We start from the raw sequence: 17,095 nt of genomic DNA on the forward strand, positions 1-17,095 counted from the left end.
CGGCTCAGGACAGCTGCAGAGGTTCTGGGGCCCGGCAAATTGAACCATCAACATCTGCCCGACGTCTGCAAGGCCGGGAAAGGTTTATGACTCCCCGGGCTTCTGAACTAGATAGAGTTTATTTGCAATTATTTTCTTTCTTTCGTTTGCGGCAGAATCGGATTCGGAGATATTTGTTTTCTTCCTCCTTTTCCCCTTAGTCTAATGCACAAGTGGAAAACAAAACAAAACAAAACCCCAGGACTGTGGGGAGAGGGCAGCCGCGGGGAAGAAGTCAGGGTTATTTTGATCTTTAAAAATCGGAGCTGGCTGGGGGAAGAAAATTCAGCGGGTGTGGGGGGGTCCCCTGTTCGCTCCAACGAAGTTGCTTGTTGGAAGATGGATGGACATAGGTGTCTCGGTATGTGGAGCTGGGAGGAAAATGCAGCCCCCAGTCTGGTAGGTGGTGCCGTGGCGGCAGGCAGGTCCGTGGCAGCAGATTAAAGATTTGTTGAAGGTTTTACCGGGGATGCCAGCTCTCTAAAACTTCTACCCCTCATCTCTCACCACCCTGAAAATAGACTAAGCCGAGTCCGGGCCAGGTCCCCCAAAACAAAGCCGTGTCTATTTATCAAATGGGGCCGGCCCCCAGTAGCTAGCAGCAGGCGGCCTCCGCCACGGGGCGCATGGTGAGTGGGATCCTGCTTTTCTGGTAGGCAGGTTAGCAACCGGGTTGGGAATAGAAAGGTAGAAGAGTGCAGAAATATATCTGTGTTTTTTGCTGCTTTGCCGCCTTCCCTGGCGAGGTCCGGCGGCACCGAGCAGGAAGATGTGGCTGGAGGCTGAGTTTCAAGGGAGCTGGCACCTCTACAAGACACCCCCCTCCCACGCCAGCTCCTCGTTTTTTTCTGCGTCCCTCTCCCTTTTTTTCCTTTCGACTCTCTCGATCCCCCTTTCTCTCTGTCTCTCTCTGTCCTTCTGTGTGTTCGTGTCTCGGTTTCTCTGTTCGGGTCTTTTTTTCTCTGCCGGCTTGCGCGTCTCCAGCCTTGGCTCTGGCGGTGGAAACCACGCACGGCGCGCCGGCGGTGGCCGTGCCGCTCGCTTATTCGGGGCTCCCGGGACCAGGCTGGGGAAACGGGTCGCCTTCCTGGCCGCGCCGGGCCCGGCCAGGCCTCCCCAGATCTGGCTCCGGTTCTCCTCCCTTCCCTCCCGGCCCTGGCAGGAGAGAAATGGCCTCAGTGTGGGCCGTGGGGCCGCCAGGACTGGAAAGGGGGCCGTGGAGGCGTGACCGCCGGTGGTGTGTCTAAGCAAGAGTCTGTGTGCGTGTGTGCGTGGTTCTGAGTGTGAGCACAAGAGCTGGTGGGTGTGAGTGTCCCACGCCCAGGGGCCCAGCCAGCCCGGCCCGGCCCCTCCTGCGAAACCCCGGGCTCGGTGGGCCAGTCCGGCGGGCGGGCGGCACCTTCTCCCAGGGCGGGTGGGCTCGGGCGAATGGGGCGCCCGGCGCGCAGCCCGCCGCTGAGAGCAGGGCAGCCGGGAGGGGCCGCAGGGTCGGAAAGTCCTTCGGGGCGGTGGCCACGGCAGCCCTCTCAGCCTGCCCTCCGGGGCGAGAGCGCAGCCCCGGTCCCAGACGCAGAACTGAAAGCTTCCCACCCCGAGCGGGGCCGCCTGCCGGCCTGGGGCGCAGACGAGGCGCTCGGAGCCCGCGAGGGGCCGGCCGCGCACTTTGCACCGGGGTTGTACGCACGGCGCGGAGTCCCCGCGCGGACCAGCCGGACGCCCGGGCCTCCCCCAGCCCCAGCTTTTTGTGTGTGTGCCTGGCGGCGTAATTACTGATTTGATTCCAATCCATTATTTAGACAATTGAACCTACAATCTCGTCTTTAGTAAAATGAGGCGAAGTCAGATTTGATTACAGGTTCAGTCCCAGCGACAAGAGCTCGAAACCCGATGGGTTAATAACAGATCACGAGTAAATTATTCATGATTTTACGAGCTCTTTAGCTCCATTGAATCGGCCTAATTGAGAGGAAAAAAAAAAAAAAAGGGAGAGAGAAAGCCCGGTCCTCCCCCTCCCCTCGGCCCCTCGCTCCTCCCCGGATCCGATCTTGGGGAATCTCGACCCGGCCGGGGCGTGGGGGGCGGGAGTGAGGGCGCCTGGGGTACCGGACAAATCTGGGCCCAACGGCCGCTTCCAGGCCGCCCTCACTTCCCCGGCGCAGCCCCCCGCCCCGGCCGCTGGCCTACTCGGCCTCCCAATCTTGGGCCAGCTCCTTTTGAGTCCGCCCTTCCTTTCCCCTCTCTCCCCGTTTCGCCACTCCCCAGCCAGTAACGGCTTCGGAATAGGCTTTCCCGCAGGAGACCCGGGATTCAGTTCCTTAACCTGGACCCCCCACCATACAGTCCCCTCTTTTTCCAGGCCTCGCTGTCCCCTCAGGCTCTCTCTGTGTCTCTCCTGATTTCTTTCTGTCTTTGTAGCTCTCTCTCACCCGTTCTCCACATCTCCGCTGCTTCCCTTTCCTCTGTCTCGCCCCTCTTTTTTCCTGGCTCTGTCCATCTTGCCTCCCTACCCCCTCTTCTTTACCCTCTCTCCCTTCTCTCTTTCTACGTCCATCTCTTTCTCCCCTTTCTGTGCCCTTTCTCTCTCCCTCCCCCAAACCACCTCCCCCCTAGATCTAGGCCGCACTTGGGGCACGTCCCTTGGGTGCGTGGGGCGCCGGGGTCCCCACGGAGCTCATTAACAGTAGCAAGGCCCAGGCAGGGACTGGGCAGAGGGATGGGCCCAGAGATCCCCTGTGGGGAGGCCTGCCCCACCCCCGTGGAGCTGGGGACGGGGGCAAGATGAGGGTCGCTCCCTGCAGTGGGGGCAGGGCAGTTTCCATGGATTCCGTTTGGAGTCATTTTCTGATCCCTTTTACATTGCTGGACCCCGTTCTTCACTCTGAGTGCTTTCTGTGGGAGTACAGCCCTGGTGGGGGACTTGGGTGCCTGGGTGCATGTGCAAAGGGACCCTTAGCAGCCACTTGCTGACAGTTTCGAGGTTAGTGACAAGACCAGCATCTTGCAAATTCTTTCTGTAAGGGACTGCTTCCCACCTAAGCAGTGGGTGGAGTAGGTCACCAGGAAATCAGGAGTACTTCTGAAGTGGTTTTGCCAGATAAAATGCAGGATGCCCAGTTAAATTTGAATTACAAGTAAACAACAAATAAATATCTAGCGTAAGTGTACCCAATGCAATATTTGAATTTTAAATAAACAACAAATAATTTTTTAGTGTAAGCATATCCACCGCAATATTTGAATCTTAGGTAAACAACAAATCAGTTTTCAGCATAGGTATGTCCCATGCAAAATTAGAGGCATACTTATACTAAGAAATTTTTCGTTGTTCATCTGAAATTCAGATTTAACTGGACAACCTGCATTTTTATTTGCTAAACTTGGCAGTTTTATTATGGGCATATGATGGGGCACAAGACACGTTCCCAGTTGTCCGCTTTAGAGGGACTGAATTAATCTCCTATGAGGTTTCCCCCAAAGTAAGACCTTACATGTAGGATGGCTCGGGATGTGATGAAGGAATCTTGGAGAGGAGTTGTTCCTGTCCCCACCAGGCACCAGGTTGCCAAGTAACTTTCTGAGACCTTAGGTTTCCGCCCCTGTTCCTCACCCCCATTGCCTTCCAGGCATTGGCAGCCAGGGCCCAGCTGGGCCCCTTCTGGATGGGGACTGGCTCCCCAAAGAGTCATGCTCATCTTTACCTGCTTTTGTGGCGTAGTGGAAGGAACCCGGCAAGGACTGCAGTGCTGAATCCAGGCTCAGCCCTTACCAGTGGTGAGGCTACGTACACATGGCCTCATTTCCCTTAGCATTCGTTTCCTCATCTCACAAATGAGATGAGTAGCAGTAGCCACCTCTTGGAGCAGCAGTGAAGGCCCCATGATGCGTGTAAAGCCAAAAGCATACCCTGGGTGTCAGATACATGTTAATTTCTTCCTCCAACTTCCTTCTCTTTCGGCTAGAATTCTGCCACTCTGTGAGATTTCTAGAGATCGCTTCGCCTCTCTGTCTCCTTCAGCCAGTCTGTATAACTGGGAAGCAAGGGCTTCCCGGGGCAGGGGGAGAAAATAAACTACAAAATACAGTTTCCCACCTTGGCCCACTGCCCATGGCCCAGGGTCAGCCAGAACTTTGGGGCTGGGGAGCCGATGAAGGTGAAAGCAAAGTGAGTGGAGAGAGGTCAGTCATCAACTTTCAGGTGCCCGCCCCAGGCTTGGGTGGGGGGAGAGACTGGGAACAGCCTCCCTCCTTAGGGAGTGCAAGGGGAAACAGGAGGAGCGCGGGCCCTGGAGCCCTGTGCACTGCTCCGTCCTCAGTCAAGTGACTTCCCTTTCTGAGCCTCAGTTTCAACATCTGTAAAAAGGAGGAAATGCCAGACTCATAGGGTTGTTTTAAGGACTCAATGAAAGTATGTAAGGCCTTTAAGCTCATCGCCTGGAGTCCTTAAGCCATCAACAAGTTGTAGCTGTGGTTGTTCTTACTCTAACAGGATGGCTCAGAATGGTTTTTGGACTCTCTTAGAGCTGGGTTTGAATCCGGCATTTACTAGCTGAGAGACCCTGGGCACGTGGCTCTCTGTGAGCCTCAAATTCTCCTATAAATCTACAAAATGGGGATAATATTTTCATCTCAGCGTGGTGAGACCAAGCATGTGGCTTGGTCCTGAAGCTAGAAACTTTTGGTGGCAGGTAGGGCAGGGGTGGACTAGGCAGTGTAGGGGGGCAGGTCAGGAGGTTCACCTGCCGCCTCTGCGTGTCCCCTCCCCAGCGCTGAGCTGCAACGAGAACGACGCGGAGCACCTGGACCGCGACCAGCCCTACCCGAGCAGCCAGAAAACAAAGCGCATGCGCACCTCCTTCAAGCACCACCAGCTTCGGACCATGAAGTCTTACTTTGCCATTAACCACAACCCCGACGCCAAGGACTTGAAGCAGCTCGCGCAAAAGACGGGCCTCACCAAGCGGGTCCTCCAGGTCAGCTGGGCCGGGGCAGGGGCTGGGGGGGGGCACCGGGGGCCTCCAGGGCCTGGAGCAGAACCCCACAACTGCCGTGGACCTCGGAAGGACCTTCCACCCCCTGTCTGCCCTTCTCTTTGTCATTCTGTGCTCTTTCTCCATCTTTTCAGTCTCTAGCTGCGTTTCAGCGTTGTGGGTCCCCCCCTCACTTTACCGCTTCTCTTTCAATGTTTGTCTCTCAACTTTTCTATTTTGTGTATGTGTGTCCCTCTGCCCCCTTTGTCTCCACTCCTAGCCTCTTTTCTGTTTTATAAACAGTTCCTCGTTGCTCTTTATTACTTACGTGACACTCAAAGTGTTCGTGTAGTGAAAGTTTCAAGCATTTTGGATAAATCCAGAACATCTCAGGATGCCCGGGCCAGGACATTTGCATGAGCTGTTTGCTCCTTTTGCTTCTTGCTCCTCACTCGTCCTCTCTAGTTCCTCTTTCTCTCTCTAGATTTTTCTTCTGTCTCTTTGTTATTTCTTAGACTCTCCCAGAAGCAAGTTTTTGGAGGGGGGATGCGGGCTGATCCCCTGAGGCTCATCTGCCTGAGGGGAGCTGGAAGCAGATGGGCACCTCTGAAACCCAGCAGAACTGCACTGGTTAGGGTGCTTTCTGCACAGAGAGGCTCCAGAGCTTTCGCCAGATTTTTGAAGGGTCTGTCCATACCCCAAAGATGTTAAGAAACCCAGTTTGGGGAGTCCCAGGCTCCTGCATGACCCGAATTCGTGGCAGAGATTTGGGCCACCACTTTTCAGATCTTCAGGTCCTCCTCTTACTCATTTCGTGGTCCTGGGCAAGTCATTTCACTCCTCTGAGTCCCAGTTTGCCCATATGTAAAAGAGACACCAGAGATTACACTGCAGGCTTATTGGAGGAGCCATTGGGATAATATAAGGGTCCACCACAGTAGCTGACCCTTAACTGTGCAGTGGATGGTCGCTAAGAATAACATTAACCAGATTAATAAACGAACTGGTGTTAACTAGTATGAATGATTATTCTGGTCACTGGACTTCAGTTTTCCTATCTGTACAGCCATAAGGTGGGGGGAGAATATCTTCTTCTATAGAACAGTTTAACCAGTTTATTCCTTAGAACATGTGGTCATAGGGATAGCAAAGCACATTTTGGGGTAAGAAAATCAAGAGACGAAGATCTGAACGAGGTCACACGGCAGGAGGGGAGGTGCTGGGATTCGAGTCCAGGCCGGTCTGATTTACCCTCCAGCCCCAGGTCACTGGGGATTGAGGGCTGGGGGACCGGGACAATGAGGGGGTGAGGGTGACGATGACGCATACCAAGACCTGCGCAACCGCCCTAGATTTCCTGCGAGTGTGTGTGGGGGGGAGAGCATTTTGGGTGTGATGGCGGTGGCGGGATGGGACTGTGACTCCGGCGCTGATCGGTAGGTCCCCGGTGATCCGGGAGTTCCTGGCCCGAAGCCGGGTTGGCCCTGCTGCCTGCACCCCTGCACAACGCGTAGGGTTCTGGGGCAGCTTGGTCTCGGGCGGGCTCAGTGACATAGCCGGAGGAGGCGAGGGCTGGCCAATGGGACCCTGATGCGCCGCTCTGGGCCCGCCCCCTGCTCCGCGTGGGCCCCGCCCCTCCCGTTTGGGTCCCTTTGGCCTGCGGGTCCCTTTGTCCTGGGCTTGAGAAGGGGGGGAGGACACTGCTGCGCCCAAAGGGGTCACGGATCCCCTTTGTCCGTTTCCCTCAGACTTTACCTTCTTAGGTTAGGTCTCGGGACCCTCCTTGGCACCCCTGCTGTTCCTCCGCTCTGAGCGAATTTGGTCATCCGCCTCTTCTCTGGGTAGTAGGATACTTTGTCCCTTCCCGTATTTAGAACCCCTTAGGGCAAGCTGGTGAGGGCCATTCAGTGAACCAACCCCTGGGAGCAGGCCAGGGCAGGAGCAGGGACTTGGAGTGAAGCAGAGCTCAGCTCAGGAGGACCTGGGTTCGGTTCTGTCCCTCTACTCCCAGGCTGTGGCTCCTGAACAGATCAGTTATCCTCTCTGAGCCACAGCTTTCTCACCTGTAAAATGGGCACATTATTTACCGGTCCCTGTTACGCGGTTAAATGATAACAAGTAAAGCCTCATAGCTGAGTCCCAATCTGGATGAGAGCCTCACTGTTGGCCTTGGAGGCAGGAGGCTTGGTTCTCTGATTTAGGAACAAATCAGGTTTCCAGTTTAGTTGTCTCTCATTCTTTCATCTGACCAAATATCTATTGGCACCAGGCCCTGGGGACACAGAGATGAATGAACCACAGTCCTAGCTCTGAAGAAATTCACCCTCTTAACTGTAGAAACAGACCTACATTCAGTTTCCCTGTAGTGTGATCAGTTGGGAGAGGGGGCTTCTGTGGGAGACCAGAAGAAGAACTGACTGTTCTTCGTGTAAGGAAAGGTTCACCTGAGGGACCTGGGTGAATGCTTGCCCTGCGCCTTCCTCCCCTAGAATCCTGAGCCAGGCCTGCTCACGCCTGTGTGCCCCCTCCACCATGGGGACTCAGAAAAGCCAGAGGCAAGGAACTAGTTGAGGCAGAAAAGCCCTGACAGTTGTAGTGTCTCCTAATCAGTAAATGTTGGGGTGCACTACTGTGTGCCAGGCACTTTGAAAGGCCTGTGAAACATGTTTGCTCACTGAGTTCTCACTGTCAGGCATCATGATAACCTCCCCCGTGCTGTACGGATGAGAACATTGAGGCCCAAATGATTTCCACTCGTCCCAAGTCACACTTTGCTAGTAAGTAGCAGAGCTGGATCCAAACCCAAGCCTGTCTCTGGCCAATGGACGTGGCTCTTTCTCCACTAAGCCACCCCAGCAGTGACTGCCTCCGAGTGTATCGTGGAGAGCCTGTATGTTGTTGGGGGTGGCGGTGGTCATACCCATAAGGCACACAGAACCACTGTTCTCCCTCTTCTCAGACCTCCAAATCTCACGCACTGCTTCTTAATATCCCCTAACAGCACAACCGCTCATGATTATACAGCAGTTTGCAAAGCATTATTTTTCCAGCCACTCACCTGCCTTACCTTAATATTTTCCTGCCCATTTTACAGATGAGAAACTTAAGAATTAGTAAGATGAAGTGATTTTCTGGAGGTTACAGGAGCCAGGCACTGGGGGGGTGGGACTCTCTCCCAGGGGTTCTGACCACTGATGGACCAGCTCGGGGAGGTGGGATGGGAGTCGTTTGGGGCCAGGCAGGTGGTGGTGGGGCTTTGGAAGGTAACAGACTGGTTCAGGTCCTTTGGACTTACCAGTAGTGCGATTTGGGCACTTACCATCTCTTTGAGCCTTATTCCTTATCTGTGGAACAAACATAATGCTAGTTTGCATTTTGAGAATTCCTGAGCATTGAGACAATGACTGGAGGAAGCCTCCAGCACAGTCCTGCCTGGTATACAGTAGGTACCCAGGAAATGGTTCCCCATCACTTGTCTACACCAGCTCAGTGGCACTAGGCCTTGGGTGCCCCCTGCAGGTTGTGGTCCACTCAACCCTTCAGAGAGGGTCTATATGCAGGGGCCGGTTGAGGTTGAGGCTGTGATCCCAAAGGTGATGGGGGTGGGGGCAGTGCAGGGAGGGCGTTCTGGGCTGTTCCTGAATCTGCTATGCATAAGTATGGACCAATATGGTAGGCCTGTGCTGCAGTAACCCTGCCGGAATTTGGAGTCAGCTGATGTGAGGTCCACGCTCAGCTCTCCCACTTACTCTCTGAGCAATAGTGAGCAAGTGACTTAACCTCTCTGAGCCCCAGGGGCCTCAACTGTAACATGGGGACGATCATAATATTCATTAGGTGTTTGCAAGGAGATGACTTCAAGTGTAATTTATAAAGTATAGATTCGGGGCTCAATGCACATGAACTTCACACACATTTACACAGTAGGGTTCAGTCAACCGACCTCTCTTGCACTCATTAAAAAAATTTAATTATCTTTATTTTACAGATGAAGAAACTGAGGTTCAGGGAGACTAGGACCCTTGCCCTCAGTCCCACGGCTAGTAAATGATGAAGCCAGGAGTCAAGCCCAGATCTGTCTGCTTCCACAGCTCTTTCCCGTATAGCACAGTGTAGGGACTGGGACCCTCCTGCCTTGGGTCCAGCTATAGAAAGCAGCAGCACAGATGGAGAGAAAAGAAGGAGTGGGTCATAGATGCCACGGGGGCAGAGCAGGAATCCAGTTGTAGAGCCATAAGCGCATAAAAAGTCCTCAAAATTGGGGCACCTGGGTGGCACAGTGGTTGAGCGTCTGCCTTCGGCTCAGGGCGTGATCCCGGCGTTGTTGGATCGAGCCCCACGTCAGGCTCCTCCGCTATGAGCCTGCTTCTTCCTCTCCCACTCCCCCTGCTTGTGTTCCCTCTCTCGCTGGCTGTCTCTCTCTGTCAAATAAATAAATAAAATCTTTAAAAAAAAAAAAAAAAGTCCTCAAAATTATCAGCAGCAACAGCATGGCCACTACAGTGCTCACTTTCTACCCATGGGCAGGGTGACTGGGAGAGAGAATGGCCCCTTCAACAGAGGTCTGTGAAGACGTTAGGCTTTGCAGATGCTTGGAGACCATTCCTCGGCACATAGATGCCCCTCCGAGGTGCCTCTCTTCCTTCCTGGAGAAGGGTCAGGAAGGCAGAACAGGCCCTGGGCTTGGGGACAGGGTGGGGGAGCCGATTGATCTGGAAGGGTGAAAGTCTCCTTAGGGTTTCCTGGTGTGACTTGGAAAGAAAATACATTTTAACCACCAGCAGTTTACAAACATTCTCCAGATGACTGGTTAGTTGTCACTAACTTGTGTGAGCACACAGGAACTGAGAATGCTAGCTTTCCTCTGTTCACTCATTTATTCAACAGATACACTCATCTGCCTTATTCTGGGTGGGGCGTGACCCAGACAGTGAGTGGGACCCGCTGGAGCTAGGATCCAGAAGGAAGACAGATGTGCAACAAATAGTTACAAATGGCAATAACGTTAGTGCTTACCTTGTAAGGCGCTAATGAGTTACTATGTACAAGATGCCTAGAACCTTCCTCAGACCATGCCTGGAACTTAGTGAATAATATTTGGTTGTTACGACTTTATGAAGTTGCTGTATTCAGAGGACATATTCTTTTTTTTTTTTAAGATTTTATTTTTAAGTGATCTCTACACCCAACGTGGGGCTTCAATCCACAGCCCCGAGATCAAGAGTCACGCACTCCACCGACTGAGCCAGCCGGGTGCCCCAGGACATGTTCTTTTTATTCTCTTTTCCTCACATCACATTCATCACCGGACATTAGCCTCACAATGCCTGGAGTGTCTGTGTCGGGACTTCCACCTGCCCTGTCGGGTTGGACTCTTTGCATGCAGCCATCAGTTTGATGTTGTTAAAAATGCCACAATGTAAAAATGAAATCTTAAAAAAAAAAAAAAGGAAGGGGTGCGTGCTGGCTGGCTCAGTCAGTAGAGCACGTGACTCTTGATCTCAGGGTTGTAGGTTTGAGCCCCATGTTGGGTGTAGAGACTACTTAAAAATAAAATCTTTTTATTTTTATTTTTAAAAAAGATGTATTTCTTTATTTTAGAGAGAGAGAGTGTGCGTGCACACGTGGGGGGGGAGGAGAAGGAGAGGAAGAGAATCTCCAGCAGACTCCCTGCTGAGTGCAGAGCACCCCCCACGAGGCTCGATCCCAAGACCCTGAGATCATGATCTGAGCTGAAACCAAGAGTCGGATGCTCAACCGACTGAGCCACCCAGGCACCTCCCAAAATACATCTTTTTAAAGAATGCCAGAACAGACATCTTTGGGTACAAAGCTTTTATGTTTGGGCTGATTTCCTTAGTGACCCGGGAGGGGATTTGTGAGGCAAGGTGGGTTTCCCACTGGCCCTCTGGGTCCCCTTGATGAAAGAATCCTAGGGAAGGGAATTTGTGAGGCAAAACACAGCCTCAGGGCCAGGTGGTGTCGGAGGTAGTGTGGGCTTCTTCATCCACCCAGGGCTTACCGGAGATCCCCTGGGTACCAGGCTACGGCTCTCCCCACAGATGAAGAAAGGGGGCTGTCAGTTGAAGAAGATGGGTGGGTGGAGCATATCATCTTCTTGCCCTAGAATCTCAACCTGTCAGAACCCCGAGAGGCCACAGAGATGGTGTGCTGTGTCCGACCCTCTTGGTGTGCGGGTAGGGAAACTGAGGCAGACCCGGAGGGGAGGGACCAGTACAAGGTCCCTGGGCTGGTCAGTAGCAGAACTAGAACTGGAAGCTGTATCGGGTGCTTTTTCCAGTGCACCCTAGTCACTGTTGTGTTTATTCACTCATTCATTCATTTCTTCGCTGCTGCAGTCAGGATCATGTGGTGGGGACAGCATGGACTTTTAATGGCAGGTGTTCCTGGATTCCGGTCTCAGCTCGGCCCCTGTGTGACCTTGGGCAAGTGACTTCACCTCGCTGAGCCTCTCTGGTTTTAAATCTATATAAAGTGGGGACAACGATAGAAGCCCCTACTTGGCTTCTCCTGGAGCTGATCGGTGACACCGCATGTTATGTGGTGGCGCCTGGCGCAGACAGTCCATAAGTGGCATCTATCGTTACTACTACAAAGTCAACACACCTTCCTCATTCTTCACCTTTGCCAGTCCCTGTACCATGTCCCAGGGACATGACGATGACTTAGACAGGGGCCCTGCCCCAACAGCCCCTTGGGTGGGGACTTTTGGGAGAGAACTCAGGTGAAGCCCTGCGGAAGGTGAAAACCAACCCAACACGAAACCCCACAGCAGCCCGGCTTTTGGTTGAGTTGTTGATCTTCATCCCCCAGATTCCCAGTGCCTCAGATTGTGGAAGATGGTGTCATTGTTTACAAATCACTGTTAGGGGCAACGGCAGGAGAAATAGCAAACAGCTGGCAGCTAACTGGTTCCAGCCCTTCCCGAGGGCTTGGAGCCCTGGACCTAGGAGCCGCGCGCCGCCCCCGGGGCTCCCTGCTCCAGCTACTGCTTGGAGAGACACACAGAGGCCAGGACAGCAGCAAAGGGTGACACCGAGGCTCCAGCCTTCCGTGTCAGACCCGACGTGAGACTTTGGGGAAGCCGCCTCCTCTCTCGGAGGGCCCCTGGAGACGTTCCCTATCGATTTTTGCCATCAGCCACTCCCTGGGCCAGATGGACAGAGCCTCACCCCTGCAGATAGTTCTGCAGGCCAGGCAGGGAAGGACTCCCTTCCCTAAGAAGAGCATGTTGACGGTGGTCTGAGAAGCCCTGCACTTATCTGCAAGCCTCCAAGAAGAGGTGATGGGCTTGCTTCGGGCAGCAGGCCAGGGAAAATGCGCTTTCTTCCTGGAAGACCCAGCGAGCCGGGGAAACAGCTTTGTTTCCTGACTTCACGGGGTCTGAGACTCTCCTTACCCCAGAATTCTTGCGGATGTGCTTTTTAATTGAGCCCAAATCTTATCAGGCTTGTTTGATGCCACAGGCCCCCATAGGGGGGGTGGTCCCCAGGGGAGGGTGGGGCCAGGAGTTAGCCCTTCCCACCCATGCCTGAGACACTGGGAAGACAGGCAGATGCAGGCACATCTGGAAATATGCAACTGGACACCCTAGAATCTGTAGAATTCTCTAAGGCCCTTTGTTTTATGGGGAGGCTTCTGGCGGGTGTTTTTCTCATGCAAAGGGAAGTGAAGGGGCCCTGCCTTTCAGGCTTTTTTTTCTTGGGGAGATACAACTCCCTCCCCGCCCCTGCCCCACACCCACCCACCGGATTTCCTAGGCCTCCCTCAAAGTACTTTGAGGACCTCTGCGCACAGCCAGATCTCTCTGTGCAGTTAGACCGGCGGTCAATAGTTGGGGGCGTTGTGCTCTGAAGATGAGTTTCTGCGCATGTCTTCCCGAGTGCGTACGCCTTGCGTGCAAAGGTATGGGCGTCGATGGATGTGCGTGTCTGTGCCCAAGGAAAAATGAAAGTAAACGCTTCCTCTCTCTCTTTGGTGTTCTTTGCATACCAAGCTCAGGTCTCACTGCACAACGCACCCCACCTCCCTCACCAGTGACACGGGGGCGGGGTGGATTCGGTGGAGGAATCCGCAGGTCACCACCCCCCTGGACTGGCTTTAATCCAGCAGCTCTGCCCACCCCACCCTGACCCCTAAAACCCCGGGGGTCCGGGAGAGCCAGTAGCTTCTGCACCTGATGGCGGTGGGGAGTAGGACTGCTGGCTTTTTCTTCCTCACAGTAACTCTTTATTGACGGCTTCCTTTGTGTTCTTTACACCACTCTGGTATTTCCCACTTACGGACCAGGAATCACTTTAAAAATTGTACCAACGAGCACTTGTGGGATCTATTGCCTGCTTAAAGGCAACTGCCAAGGAGCAGGGGACAAGAAGAATCTCTTAACCGTTGTGAAAAATGATGGGTGTGTGCCCATCTTCTAGAACAGCGCTGTCCAGTAGAAATGAAACGTGCATGAAACGTGCGCCACATGTGTGGTTTTCCATTTTAAATACTTTAGCAGCCACATTCAAAACACAAAAAGAAACCAGTAGAATTCATTTTAAGGCTCTGTTTTGTTTAGCCCAGTATATCTAAAATATTATCTTTTCAACATGGAACCAGCATAAACATTAGTATTGAGATATCCTACCTTTTTTTCATACCGAGTCTTCAAATCTATTTCTGTGTTTTCCCCTACAAAGGAGCCACTTTGTGGCTGGTCCCATTTCAAGTGCTCAGTAGCCACCTGTGGCTAGTGGCTACCATACTGGAGAGTGCTGCTCAGCTCTGGAACCTTCTAACAGAAAGGGAAACCCAGTACCAGCCACTAGACAAAAGGAAATTTTTATTTTATGAAGAGCAAAAATTGCCAGCCCAACGTTTTAATCCCCCTCTCCGCCAAACCCAGATTAGCATCTCTGGGGGGAAATGTTCTGCTGCTTCCACATCCTGCCTCCCTTCTCCTAACCAGCCCTTCTCTCTCTCTCTTGCCCCACGCAGGTCTGGTTTCAGAACGCTAGGGCCAAGTTCAGGCGCAACCTCTTACGGCAGGAAAACACGGGTGTGGACAAGTCCACAGAGGCCGCGTTGCAGACGGGGACGCCGTCGGGACCGGCGTCGGAGCTCTCCAACGCCTCGCTCAGCCCCTCCAGCACGCCCACCACCCTCACAGACTTGACCAGCCCCGCTCTGCCAACTGTGACGTCCGTCTTAACTTCTGTGCCTGGCAACCTGGAGGGCCACGAGCCTCACAGCCCCTCACAAACGACTCTCACCAACCTTTTCTAGTGACTCACGCCCTCCCCCCCCACAATTTCTTTAAAAAAGAAATTATCTTTAGTTGAATTCCAAGTGTATTTTAAAATAGAGGCTTTGAGCAACTAACTAACCACATTTTAGGATCTCGCCTGGAAACAGAGGAAGAAAATAATTGCGCGTCCGGCTAATGCAGCGGTGTGGACTGAGGAATTACTTGGAAAATCTATCTGCAACACAACATTTGTGTCACTGTACAGTTTTGTGGACTGAGCGAGGAAAAACAACAAATAATTTAAGTTGGCTAGAGCTTCTGTATTTTCAAAGACTGCCACGTGCCTTAGGAATACTGTTTTATCTCCATACTTTGGATGACTTGTTCATTTTTCTCTCCCCCTTTTTCTCTCTGTATATTTATGACCAGAGCAAAAATGTAATTTTTCCCTCTTTTTATTTATAGACAAAAAAAAAAAAAAAAAAAAAAAAAAAAAAAAAAAAAAAAAGTTTGTTACTTTGAATAGTCCTAAAAAGAAAAAAGAAAAAAAAAAAAAAAGAAAAATCAAACCCCCTCCAACGGTCGCTTTGTTGTTTTAGAATTTTAAGGTGGAAGTCTGTTCGAATATCAGAATTTGTAAAATCTAACCAGTAATAAAACCACTTATTGAAACTAGTGGGTGCTGCTGGTGTTTAGTGGGGTGTGAAATTCACAGGACTTAAGGGTCTTACTGAAGCCCAGACATAAATTCCAGGGTCTTCTCTTATTTATCTGTAATATTTATTTATAATATGTGTGGCCCCCCTCCCTTCTGTGCCAGGCTTTGGGCTGCTTGTCGAAATCCAGAGATTCCTTGCCATCCAGGAGGCAGGGACAGAAGAGATAATCTTAACATGGTGTGACATGTGCCAAGTGGAGAGTATGTCAACATAGTACCATTCATTCATTCATTCATTCAATTTGTTCTTTCAAATATTAAATTAAGTATGTCCTNCTGAATACTTGTGATAGAGGTAAAAGCTTATCACACCTGCATTTTCTGCTCTTCTGGGGCTGGAAGGGTGTGTCAGGCAATGAGGAAAGCCTACTCCTGTAAGGAATGAATGCTGTCACCAAAGGGCAGCTTAAACTCCAATTTTCCTAATGCATTAAAAAAAAATAATCTCCCAAGAGGGCAAAAGCAACTAAATTTGGCTTCTTTACTATGACTTCAGGCAATTTCAGAAACCCACAGAAAGGACCCATCCAGGGAGGACAGAGGATCAGAGGCCGGCAGAATGAGGTCGGAATCTCTACTGTTGCAGTGTGAACTGAGGGAAGACATTTTCTTTCTGTGAGCCTCCGTTTCCTGAACTGGAAGATGAAGATAATGGCCTTTACAGACAGTTCTAGTGAGGATGAGGCAAGGTGTGTTGAAGGGCCTACTGGAAGGCCTGGCACATAGTGGAGGCTCACCATGTCTAACTGAGTCACAGACAGATGACTCATAAGGGCATTGCAGGTGGAGAGCAGGAATGCGTGTATCCAGGCATCGCCCGGATGCTGAATGCATCAAGCAGGTGTGGTTGTCCCCTGGGCAGCCCATACCCCTGATTTCTTTCTCTGAATCCTGCTGTAGAGCACTGTGTTACCGGCTTCATTGAATGCCAGCAGTTACCTAGCAAAATGTCCCTCAGTGGCCGGCCAATCTGAAAATCCGGAGGGAAAATCATAGTTTCCTTGATGAGAAAACAGCCAGGAGAGATTGGGCGGGGGAACAATCCAGCCTAGGACTGCGGTCTTTTTCCCCGCCTCCCTGTGCCATCATGGTTGGGATAGGGTTGGGGAGGAATGAGCTGGGAGTGCTTAAAGCCTGGACGAAACGTTAAAAACACACACTCACAACCACTACTATTGTTACTGTTATTTAATGCCTGGAAAATGGTAGGAGCTCAATAAAGTTTTTGTAAACTTCTCTATTTTTCTCTAAGGTGTGTAAAGTGCACACATCTGAAATGAACAACAACCATGTAAACACCACCCAAATCAAGATAATAGGACACTGACAGCGCCCAAAAGGCTCCCTTGGGCCTCCCCCCATCAGCCCCTCCCAGGGTGGCTCCAGTGCTGACTTCTAGCGCCGTGGATTAGTTTTATCTGTTTTCGATCCATACATTTCTGCTGAATGAACTCAGGATTGCTCAAGATTAGCCAACTTGCCTGAGGTCAGGCAGCTTAGTGGTGAGGAAGCCAGCACTGAACCAGGTCTGTCTCCAGATCCCGAGTCCTGTCAGCTAGCGTAATAGGATCCGTACCTCACCAATGGCTGCAGGAGGGAATGGGAACAGAGGGCCTGGCCCGGGGATAAGCACACAAAGTCAACGCCAGGTACTCCCAGGGACTTACATACGTGCCCACAGACACACACGTACACTGTCAAGACACCATTGGATAGAGAGACCCACAGGCTAAGGTGCTTCCACCCAGACAGCCCCACACAAAGACACACACACACAAATACTCGCAGACAGACATAAACAGGCCCAGACACTCACAAGTACATCTAGACAGACACCCAGACCACCCCACACAGGGAGACCCGCACACACACCCAGACGTGCACACATGCAAACATTTGCAGGCACCCAGACGCCCCCGCATAGCCTGGTTGCGCCCCCTTGCTCAGGCCCGGACAGAGCCAAGTCCGATCCCTATCTCGCCTGTCAGCACTGCCACCCAGACGGAGCAGACCCTGGAATGATGCCCGGGGGTCCCCCACCCCCTACACTTTAGAAGCAGGGCCTGCTGTTAGGCTGGGGATGGGGGCACTGTGGAAGAGACATGGCTTGCCCCAGAG

General features: G+C 52.2%; 1 protein-coding gene across 1 annotated transcript in view; it reads left to right on the forward strand.

Annotated features, from left to right (window-relative positions):
• LHX2 (LIM homeobox 2) overlaps positions 1-14,701 on the forward strand; it is a 21,001-nt gene extending 6,300 nt beyond the window's left edge. The window contains exons 4-5 of the mRNA XM_040631861.1: positions 4,804-5,009; positions 14,010-14,701. Of these exons, the coding sequence (XP_040487795.1) occupies positions 4,804-5,009; positions 14,010-14,297 (494 nt within the window). The 3' untranslated portion in view covers positions 14,298-14,701. The remainder of the gene's footprint in view (positions 1-4,803; positions 5,010-14,009) is intronic.
• The last annotated feature ends 2,394 nt before the right edge of the window (positions 14,702-17,095 follow it).

The sequence above is a fragment of the Ursus maritimus genome, unplaced genomic scaffold (assembly GCF_017311325.1).
Source record: "Ursus maritimus isolate PB19 unplaced genomic scaffold, ASM1731132v1 scaffold_17, whole genome shotgun sequence".
NCBI classification, from domain to species: domain Eukaryota; kingdom Metazoa; phylum Chordata; class Mammalia; order Carnivora; family Ursidae; genus Ursus; species Ursus maritimus.